This window comes from Parasteatoda tepidariorum, chromosome 8 (genome assembly GCF_043381705.1).
Source record: "Parasteatoda tepidariorum isolate YZ-2023 chromosome 8, CAS_Ptep_4.0, whole genome shotgun sequence".
NCBI classification, from domain to species: Eukaryota; Metazoa; Arthropoda; class Arachnida; order Araneae; family Theridiidae; genus Parasteatoda; species Parasteatoda tepidariorum.
This window is the reverse complement of record NC_092211.1, coordinates 10,779,160-10,789,397: the sequence shown is the minus strand read 5'-3', so window position 1 is coordinate 10,789,397 and position 10,238 is coordinate 10,779,160. Positions and strand designations below refer to the sequence as shown.

The window sequence follows — 10,238 nt, the reverse complement described above, 5'->3', positions numbered from 1 at the left end:
ATATATATATATATGCGATGCGGCTAAAGTTGTAGTTATTTAGAAAACTCGACAAATGTTTTAGCTTTGAAATAAAGTAAATATTATAGAATTCTGAAAAAAAAATAGAATTCCTAACATTCGGGATCAGTCTAAGATTAGAAATCAGAGGGAAAAAGATAGGTTCCAATAATATCCAATAGTTAGTTTTAATTGCAATAGCTGTGTTCATGTGTAGTTTTTAAATTCCATGTTATACTCATATATAGCAATCTTAACAGAAGATGTAAGGACATATACTCATAGATATCAATTTCACCAAAAGAAAAATAGAAATATTACCAATTAGAAAACAGAAAAAAAATCCGATTATGAAATTCTTTGTTCATGTCCTGAAAATGAGTTTTAATTGTTAAAAAACTTTCTAAAGCACTCCTAATATTCAATTGGATTCAATAGATGAAACGTTTGAAACATTTATCTAAAGATTCCAATTAAAATTCGTTTTCCAAAATAAAATAATATGTATTCCCCTTGCAAACATTCCAGTTTAGTTCGAATGAAATAGCATTCTATTCTATTTCTGTCCTATTTCAGCTTGAAATTAAATATTTGAAATAAATAAATAAAATGCAAAACTACTCTTGATTATTTTATAAATAATCATTCGTTGAAACTTCTTACGCATCTGCCGGAAAAAAGATAAAATGGAAGATCATTCTCGTAAAAAATGATCTTACTGCAAATATAAATTTTTATTTAAAAGTTAAGAATGCAAACGACAACTTAGTCAAACTAGTATTTATAAGTGCAACTTACAAACAGTGATTTCGATATTAAACATGGTTAATGATGTTTCGAGCTATACAAACAATTTTGACTTTTCCTCATAGTGGGTAATAGAAAGGAGAAACACTTTTACAGGGTGCGTGAGATAGCTTTCTGAAATTAATTTTGTAATTACAAATTTATTACACAATTTAAGGTGAACTTGACGTTAACGGAAAATACGTATCAGAAAGTCGGCAGCATAAATTATTATATAAAATTTAATTTTATAGAAAAGTTCCAGATTTTTTTCTTTATATTTCTCTTTAGGTTCTTTTTAATGCATTCATATAGTAACAAATAAAATTTATTTATACGTTATTGTTTAATTATAAATTATTTTTTGTAGTAAATATACATTAACATTTTTGAGAATATGTCATCGGGTTGTTTGACGAAGGGTTATTTGATGTTACACATAAATCTGCAAAAAATAATGGGTAGAATTCCGATTTGATGTTAATTTATTCGTTGATATTATTATATTTAACCGATATTTTAATATCTGCTGATGTTAGTTTAGAAGAAACATCAGTGTTCGGAGTACCTGTTAAATGCATGCATGGCAGTGGAACTTAAAAAAATATTGATGTAGGGCATACCGGGCAAATGTATTCCGACCAGTGACGCTTAAGTAAACCTAGTATGTGTTTCAAACATTTACCAAAGTGACTATGTGATTGTCAACATTCTCCGGTGGAAGTCAACTACCTGCAATTTGGGGTCATTTACAGTAACATAGTTAAAGTTGAAATCAAAGTACTTCCTCGCAGCCAAAGCCGTTGACAACAGCTAGTTTTGATTTAAATTTTTTGATCTTATATTGAAGTGCTATTTAAAAAACACCCGAAAATATTTTTAAGTCGTTTAGTATTCGACAGCTTTTGAATTTCTACCGTAAATAAATATATTTTATCATGGATCAAAATCAAATGAAGGCTTTAGGGGTATTTTTTTTTGGGGGGGGGAATTATTATGTAAATAAAAAACATGAAACTTGTGGTTATCGAAATTTTTAAATTCTATTATCGTGTTCATATCATTTTTATCATTCATAGCACTTAGCCTGAAAAAGCCAGGCATCGTACATAGTGCTGTCATTTCCCACTTTGCCTCTAAAGCATATACAGTACATAGCCAAATTATTAGACGCACTATAAGATTGCATCCAATATCTTAATTATCAGGTGATACTATACAGCTTTATTGTTCTCAAGCGACTGAAACCTGTTTGCACTTTTTTACATTCGTGTATCAATTGGTTATTATTGTAATGCAATACGCTCAAAATAAATACAAATAGGAAGTATATAAAAATTCTCTTGAATAATAACCCATCACATGTATGTTTAAATATAAAAGTATTGCCTATAAACTCGTGCAAAACATGTCATTATTAAAAAACCACAGTGCGTCTAATAATTGGGTCTAATTATCATAATATACTAATATAATACCTAATATAATAAATATTCTATATTTATAAAATATATCGTCTAATTTATCCTGACGTCGAATTTATGTTGTATACCGTCTTACTTAGCCAAGTGATACACAAACATAAACAAGTGCAAACCGGTTTCAGTCATTTAAAAAACAGTAAAGCTGTATAGTATCACCTGATAATTAAGATTTTACACAGAATCTTATAGTGCGTCTAATAATTTGGCTATGTACTGTATACATTTGAATTATAACGACGAACTGAAATGTCAAAAATTATTTCCTTTGCTTAGTGTGTTTAAAGCATAAATTATTTCAAAGAAAGAGAAAAATAGTTTACCTTCATTTTCAAACCCAAACTTACAGTAGAAATGATCATTCACTTGTACGTCATTAACAGCAGAAATGTAACGAGGAAAAATTTATAATTAGAACAGAAAAAAAAGAACGAATTTTAACGCTTGAGACGACGTTTCATTAGTGCTAAATGCTCTAGTGCAAATCTTTAATCATTTTTCCAAATTTTTTTTCTTCTACTAATGTTTAACGTTATTGGTATTTCTCTGTTTTACGTTTGACGTTAGATGAAGTCATTAATTTTATCTTGAACTCAGAAGTCGACTTTGACCTTTAAAGACAAACAAGACTTTGTGAAAACCAGGTAATTTTTTTTCGTCAAATTTTACGAATTCTGTATATTAACGTACATAAGTGGGATGAACAAAATATGGACACCATTACCAGAATTTATCAATGTAAATGCAAAATGAGTAAGAAAGCAATTGGATGTTTCACGTTTGCGTTAACGCGAAGTTAAAACCTAAATAATGTAAAATTATCGAAAATAATATGTTACTAGAATCCTCAAATTATGTTAAATTTAGACATACATATTATTGAGCCGCAATGGTTCAGGGGATAGAGCGTTAGCCTTCCAATGAAGTAAACCGGGTTCGATTCCCGGTGATGGCTGGTTGATACGAATTCCGCATCCGGCTTGCTCCGACCACAGTACTGACGTAAAATATATCCAATGGTAGACGATTCATGGGTTAAAATCCCCTTGCCTCCAAGCTAACCGTGAGAGGTTTTTATGGTTGTTCTCTAACCGTAACGCAAATGCGGGTTAGTTCAATAAAAAAGTCCTCCACGAAGGCATATTTCCCCCAATACTTGATCCAGGAGTTTCTTTATCTTCTGGATAGGGTTCAAAATTATAAGGCTACGTAGTTGAACATTAGTAGTCACAAAACCAAAATATTGGGTCGGCTGTTCAACGACGGTTATGAACTTACAAAAGAAATATAAATTAAATATTATTAGGATTTAAATAATATTTATTTTTGCTCGAAAATCCTACAAACACCCCTAAACACAGAAAAGCATATTTTCTACTTGTAGTAGTCACCAAACTTATGAGCGATAGCATTGTTTTAGTATCGCAGAAATATAATTTGATAACTTATGATTAGTTATTGTTCGATTCTTCCGAAATATAGCGTAGCCATGAGCATTTTTTTGCATCATGTGATCTGAAATGTTCATCGACTGAAATGATGCAATATGATGTCTTATAGTGGTTATCTTAAGAAAAGATTGCTTAGAAATCTCCTTTATGAAACTGAAGACAACAAAAGTTCATGCAATAAAAGGATAAGAGGCAGCATGAAACAGTAACGCAAATGGAAGAAAATATACGAATATATTTTAGGTTTCAAATTATACCTTCATAAAAATTACTTTGAAATTAATAAACTAATAGTTATATTTTTTTAAAATTCACCGTTATGAATTAAAGCGTGAATGTCAAATTACAAACACAAATTAAAATTTAAAGAGAAAAAAAAATATGAGTACATACGTATTTAAATTTTTTTTAACTATTAGGTAAGGTAGGATTTAAATTCTTACTATTAGGTTACTATTAAGTTAGGCAGGATTTAAATTTTTACTATTAGGTCACTATTAGGTTAGGTAGGATTTAAATTTTGACTATTATGTTCTTACTATTAGGTTACTACTGATTAGTACTGACTTCTGATTACTATTAGGTTAGGTAGGATTAAAAGTTTTACTATTAGGTTCTTACTATTTGGTTACTATTAAGTTAGGTAGAATTTAAATATTTACTATTAGGTTATATAGGATTTAAATTCTTATTATCAGTTTAGGTAGGATTTAAATTGTTACTATTAATTTCTTACTATTAGGTTAGGTAGGATTTAAATTTTTACTATTAGGTTACTATTTGGTTAGGTAGGATTTAAGTTTTTACTATTAGGTTAATATTAGGTAAGATAGGATTTAAATTTTTACTTTTATATTACTATTATGTTAGGTAGGATTTAAATTTTTACTATTAGTTTCTTAATGAGTTTATTTTCAAGGACTTTTTCAATTTCAAAACTTACGAATTTTAGTACTTTCAAGATACATTTAAATTTTTGAGCATACACATTATACGAATAATATAAAATAATTCTCCTTTTCTTTACACCAAGGCTTGATGTAAAGTCACTTTTTATTTTTAATATTACGCCGAAATAGTATGCCTGAATATGTATATTTCGTAATTAACAAGAAAAGATTTATCCTTTTTAATGTGCATTTTTAACATGCATTATTTATCAGAATAAAGCACTTTGATTGTGATATGTTTAAATTAATTATTGAACAGAATAAAGTCAAGTATATTTCCGTCTTTTTTTCCATAATAAAGAAGGAAATATATGTAGATTTTTTTCCAGCACAAAAAAGTAGAATAACCAAACACGTATTTTTGGATCACCTTAGTTAGAAATCAGCATAATTTAAGTTTTCTGAGGCATAATGAAATTAGGAATTTCTTATTTTGTTGTATATAATTTGGTGCGTATATTCTCCCGTATTTAGGTAAAAATCATGATCTAACAATTTTATGACACCAAAATAATATCTAAAAAGCACGCGTTTATAAGATCCAGCAAAATAAATTCCCCTCAAATATTACAAGAAATGAAATAAAAACAACGTAAAGATAGAAATTAATTTAAGCATCAAAATCTATAAAATCTTACCCTCTCACTATCTTTCTTTTATTTTGAATTTTCTAATTTCATGCGAAAAATACAGGAAGTTCCGCATGGACTTTTTTTAATAGACATTTTTGCATCCTTATCAAAAATTAAGTTAAAAAAAAACTACACTTATAGGCGGTCTCAAATTGACATTTAACCGAGAATTACAGTACAAATTCGATCATTTTTCATAATTAATAAATATCAAAACTAGTTTCATTAGGGATTGACCCTTGAGGGTGTTACTAATGGAAAGTTATTTCCTTATAGAATAGATAGATTATTTATAGAATAGAATTAATTGAATTGTAACTCCTATGTTTTTCCACCCGTTATCGTGTATTAAATTTCTCTTACTGTAATTTAATTTGTCAGATTTCCAGAGTTTTGTCCCCATCGGTTAACTATTATTTGCCGAACCTTATAACGTGCATACTTTTTAAATTTGATTTCTGATAAAGATTCTAAAAAATACCTATCAAGAGTGGTCTTTACGGAATACTATGCATAACCTTTTTCATGTTTTAATTATATCTATTTCTAACATACTATTTTTAGGGAATTATTTCAAGGATTTTATTTTATCTTCCAAATATTTAATTCTGTGTTTCGATTTTACCTGTAACAATTACTATTTCAACAATGTTAAACAATTACTATTTCATTACATTACTATTAAAAATTACTCTATAATATAAATAAATTCTTTTTTAAAAGTATCTTAAAAAAAGTCCTTACAAATTATGTTAAAATAAAAATCTAATATACAGAGTGTTACGTAAAAACCGCCTTTAACATGTATTTTTAGAATCCTCCTACTAATACAGGATGCGGATGTAATGAGCAACAAGAGATGTATGATTGTAAGAGTAAAAACAGCTAGGAGTTGAAAAACAATTAATAGAAATACATTCAATCTTTAACCTCCAATTAAACCTACTTTGAAATTTACATTACAATCGGCTTCCATTTCCGCAATTCATCAGGATTTGATTGCTTTTCGCTTAAATACTAATCAGCGACCCCCATCTGTTTTTTTTCCTATCTCATTTTTGAAAATGATTATAAAAATGCATATTTAACACGGCCTTGACAAACCATTCTGTATAAATGTTGATAAAAGGAATTCTATCGAATATTTAAGTAACTCTGACAAAACATTAATATTTGCCTTAATAAATTGCACATCCAAATTAGTTATTTAGTTACTAGTTATTTAAAAACTTTTTTACTTTTAATTTTAGCAAACGAGCTTTTGAAGAAATGAAAATTTTTAATATTTTTTTCTTTATTCTTAAGTTTTAAAATTAATTTTTGTAATATTGATTTACTTAGTTGTGGATATTTAGATTTCTGTTGATAGAAAAAATTTCACTGAAAAAATATAGTACTTTGCGTTATAGTGTTCAAAATTAAACAAATATTACCCGATAGTAGAACTACTAGAAGTGTCGAAGCTTATTTGTGACAGAAATACTATAAAATATATGCAATTTTGAAATCAATAATTTTACGTTTTACATTGGATTAAAACCTTTCAAAATATAACTGAAAGATTGGATTTCACGCATTTTGTAAAATATATAAATTAAGGATTGTAAATACTTATTAAGTAAAATATTTATATTTTTTAACATTTATTTATCATAAACATTTCATAATATATATCGTATAACATACAAGTATTATAAAAATACCTATAATTGATGTGTTTTTTATACTATATATCTTACAACAGGTATTTTATAATATGTATCTTATATGTATTTTATTATATATATCTTATTATATATATCTTATTATATGTATTTTATAATATATATTTAAAACATTTAATACTTATGATATGACTTTCAAAGTTCTCATTTTTAAAATAAGCACTTCATTTAAATTATCTAAAATGTTCAATAAATTTTGAAATTTAAATTTTAAAGATATGTTTTTCTATCCTTTATATAGTTTTTTTTTAAATCAAGCCAATTGATAAGATTTTATTAATTTGTAAAGTTGTAAGAAATGTTCATAATAATCTCAAATCGAACTTACTTCATAAATGTAATCACCCCAACATTCGATATGTTGTCGACTAAATGTTTCCAAGTTTCGTGAATGAGTTGCTTTTGACTTGCAGTGAGTTCTTTCGAATCGCTTTCATCCAATACGATTACTTCCGCAATATTGTCCTTTTCACCATTCTCATTCATTTCTGTGCAAATATTTGCGTTTTTGGAATGCTGACAACCCATAATGGCAGGCAGAAAAAATATTACTTTTCTCAAAAATTTTTATTTTTTATCAAACTATATAAAACCCTTGAAAAAAGATGAAATTTTCCTCTCATTTTAAAGAAATTGTCCATTTGCAGCAGCGCATTATTTCAAACATTATTTAAATGCTGAAATTTTGAAGATATTCTGAAATAGATTGTTTATTTAGCAAATTTATTGTGCCCACGAGAATTTATGCTTCTGCCATAAGAACGAAAATATTCTGCCCAGCTCTATTACCTAAAAATGATCTCTCTGTGTGTTAGTCACATGACACTTCCAAAGAAGGGATAAGTTTTGAGAACCAACCACCTAAGCTTCTTACGTAGATAGGAATGCAACAGCCTTTCCAGATATGGAACGAGTTTTAGGTAGATGGCGCTGTGCGAGTCAAGGTGATTGTATGGAAAAGTTGGAAAGTTTCGATCGCATAGTACAAGGTACATGAAGCGGAAGAAGCGTTAGACTAAATTTATTCGAGTGTGCTCAGATTTCACATTTTCGTAACGCTGAAGCTATTAAATATGTTATCGTGATTTCTTTCAATCGCCTCTCAGTGTTTCGTTTTTTTCTTTCTTAGAGGTAGATATAAACTTCTAAAATGATTAAAAATCCTTATTTTATATTGTTCTAATATTTGGTTCAAGTTCTTTCAATTTCAAATTTATTTCCGATTAGTTTTATATCGTTTAGTAAGCAGATTAATTTAGATCGCTTAACATTCAATCAGATGTTTGAAAAATATACGTGGGAATTCTAAAATTTGTAAAAAATTAACACAAATAAATTAAAAATGAGAAGAAAAGAGTAAAAAAATGCTTCATAACTAACATTATTGTTAAAAATTCTGAAAAAAATAAACTTGTCAACTTTACATTTATACATTTTACAAGATAAATACTCAAAAAATCACATTTTCTTTCGATTTTAGCGGGGGAAATACTCCGTATTATCATTTGAAAATATATTGAAGAAATTTTCATCATTACATGTATGAGAATATGAATCTTGTAAAAGGCATTAGACTTAGGCGAAAAACATTTATCCCACACAACTCCTTTAACTTGATATGAATCTTAATAACAAAAAAATATTTTCATATTAACTGATTAAACAGCAAAAAATTTTGAAAAAAAAGAAAGTAACTGAAGCAAAAATACCAATGACAACCGAATGACATGTCCTCAAAATGAACTTTGTCATCAGTGGGGAAAAAATGAAATTCCTCCCCTGGCTTAGCACCGATGTCGGCAACATTCAACCCTACGTCAAAAGTCTACGCCACTTCACATCTTTATTTTTTAACGTCAGAGTGAACTGGCGTCACCCCCTACTTCAGTTTCTAGCAGAAATGGGTTGTCCTCACTTGTCTAATTCGGGAAAAACGACAGTCTTGTTTTAAGGAAGAATGTCACCTCAAAGGTCAAAATGAATTAGTTTTTAAGCCAAATATTTATTTCCTTCTAAACGATAGAAGTTTTGTATTTTATGATAGCATCAAGCGTTAAAATTATTATATATCACCAGGATAACAATGCTGGAGCGAATAGGTTAACTCGCATATTAATTAGTTAATTTGCGAATCGCAAATAGCTTTTGAAAACTAATTGTAGCATCGAAATTAATAAAAACGCAAGCAATCTCACTCATACTTTTAATTAAGAGTCAGAAAAAATATATAAGGGGCACCGGTGTTTCATCCGCGTAGTAAAATTTCTCATTAAACCAACTAATTCATTACATTCATTTCATTAAACAACTTTCAATTTAAAAAAAAATGAAAATTGATTTAAATTCAGCACTTAAATAATCAAGTGCTTTATTTGGATTTAAAATAGCTTTCACGAGTTTTTAAGAGATAGCATTTCCAACAATTTAATTAAGCAACAATTTAATTCTGGCGCGAATGCAAACTATTAAGTAGAATTTCCACAAAACAATACAGCTGTTTCTACCAGTAAATGAAGGCAATTGGTGTGTATTGGATTGGTTGTAAAACTATTAGACAAACCCAAGACACATTCAAATAAGTTATTACAGAAAACTTAAAAAAATGAAGAAAATTGCGATTGCCGCAAGGTGATCACAGGTTACCCATTGTCAAAGTTTTTTGGAGAAGAAACTTTATAGTGTTTTCATCTTGGACATCTTTAACTGTTAATCTTGAACTGCTCGATACATAATTTTGCAGACGTATATGAATGCAGCTCCGACGCATTCTGCGTAAATTCTTTTGATGACTGAATAGACATTGAACAAACAATCGAGGTCAATATTAACATTTTCGGATGGGTACAATGGTGTTTGAAGGAGATTGCAAGCTGCATCATACATCCGTTTCGGATTCACAAGTTCATATAAAAAATATGATGATGATATTCATATGTTAAATATGATATGTGAGTTAAGGAATTTCATTTGTGGTAAATAACTTTTGCAAAATACTAATGTAAAAGCAATATTGTAAAATTGAAAAAATGTCCCAATTGTTAAATCTTTTTTTTTTAAACATTGATGCTAAAATTCAAATCTTTTAGGTCAAATAAAACTCGTTCTCATGTTGGCGACAAATTAAAAAAAAGCAGTCAGCACAATGTTCGTGTAGCCTATAAATACCTTAAAAGTTATCATACTTCTTCATCATTGGTTGCAATATATATATATA

General features: G+C 28.2%; 1 protein-coding gene across 2 annotated transcripts in view; it reads right to left on the bottom strand.

Annotated features, from left to right (window-relative positions):
* LOC122270882 (globin C, coelomic-like) overlaps positions 1-7,912 on the bottom strand; it is a 52,857-nt gene extending 44,945 nt beyond the window's left edge. Inside the window, exon 1 of one of the 2 annotated variants that reach the window (XM_043050061.2) lies at positions 7,353-7,912. In XM_043050061.2, coding sequence (XP_042905995.1) covers positions 7,353-7,552 — 200 coding nt within the window. In that variant the 5' untranslated portion in view covers positions 7,553-7,912. The remainder of the gene's footprint in view (positions 1-7,352) is intronic. The other variant, XM_071184428.1, reaches the window with a different exon arrangement.
* Positions 7,913-10,238: the final 2,326 nt, after the last annotated feature.